At 45.1% G+C, this 1,353-nt stretch overlaps 1 protein-coding gene across 1 annotated transcript; it reads left to right on the top strand.

Annotated features, from left to right (window-relative positions):
* The first annotated feature begins 22 nt into the window (after positions 1-22).
* LOC138313992 (uncharacterized) lies at positions 23-1,018 on the top strand. The gene has a single exon (XM_069254205.1). It carries the CDS (start codon positions 23-25, stop codon positions 1,016-1,018), a length of 996 nt encoding a protein of 331 aa, XP_069110306.1.
* Positions 1,019-1,353: the final 335 nt, after the last annotated feature.

Raw genomic sequence — 1,353 nt, 5'->3', positions numbered from 1 at the left:
AGTTGCCCGACTCTGCAAACGGATGCAGTTAAAAACGCCGTTTAGAAACGGAGTTCCGGGAAAAGAGTGGCTTAGCAGATTTATGAAAAGACACCCAGATCTAAGCATTAGAAGTCCAACCGCGTTATCAACCGTTCGGGCACGAATGCTAAATCCTGTGGTAACAGGAAATTATTTCCATGCGTTGAACGAAACTCTTGATTCCCTAAAACTTAAGGATCAACCCATGAAAATATGGAATATCGACGAAACGAGTGTCCCTTTAACACATAAACCAGCTAAGGTCATAGCGGAAACTGGGGTCAGAAATCCCCCAGGACGCGTTGGTAACTCTAGAGATAATGTAAGTGTTATGGCATGTATCAACGCCGCGGGCAATGAAATACCCCCTATGGTAATCATAAAAGGGAAAACGTACAAAAGTCTGTATGCTTACAATACAAAGGAGGGCGTCCCTAATACCATGTACACGTTCCAGCAACGTGCCTGGATGGAAGATGCTTTAGGAGAACTTTGGTTTAAACAACATTTTCTGAGGCACTGTGGTCCTGAACGCCCACAAATGATTTTCCTTGATTCGCATTCGTCCCACGAAACCCTAGGTTTGATAGAGGCTGAAAGAGAAAATGATATCACTCTCCTAGCCTTCCCGCCACACACTACGCAATACCTTTGTCCGCTCGACAAAACCGTATTTGGTCCTCTTTCAAGAGCTTACAGTCGCGTGTGTTCCGAGTTCATGGCCAATAACCCAAATAATACCATAACAAAGTGGGAGTGGCCAAAGCTTTTTCGGGTGGCACATGACGAGGCTTTCACGCCTGAAAACGTCAAAAGTGGGTTCCGGAAGTGTGGTATATATCCTGTCGATCAGTCCGCAGTCACAGAACAAGCATTTGCACCATCCGTCCCATTCAATACTGAACCATCTGCTGTCGTAGGACCGTCCGGTGACGCTTCCTCTCACACGGATAACTCGAGTATGAACGACACACTTCCCCAAGTTGACGATCCGTGAGTAAATGTAAACGGTTCCCCCTCTTCATATGGTGATACCATTGCTCTTACCAGCTCCAATGTTCCAATAAATGCCAATCCTAGTGCCAATTTACGCAGTTTACTCCCTGTTGATGTGAGTGCAAATATGATTGACTCTAGGCCCCTCGCTGTTAATTCTTTTAGCGTTCCCTCGCCTGTTAGCCAAACTAATTGTATCTACAGAGATTGAAGTAAGCACCACAAGCCAAGAGAACGATGATTGTATAGGCACGGTATTGTCAGAGTCAGATATTAAAGAGTCTGTTCTTAGCGGGGAAATCCGTGGTACTGTAGACAACTCTGGTAATTTTAATA

This window comes from Argopecten irradians, unplaced genomic scaffold (genome assembly GCF_041381155.1).
Source record: "Argopecten irradians isolate NY unplaced genomic scaffold, Ai_NY scaffold_1153, whole genome shotgun sequence".
NCBI lineage: Eukaryota > Metazoa > Mollusca > Bivalvia > Pectinida > Pectinidae > Argopecten > Argopecten irradians.
This window is presented reverse-complemented; position numbering and strand designations above follow the sequence as displayed.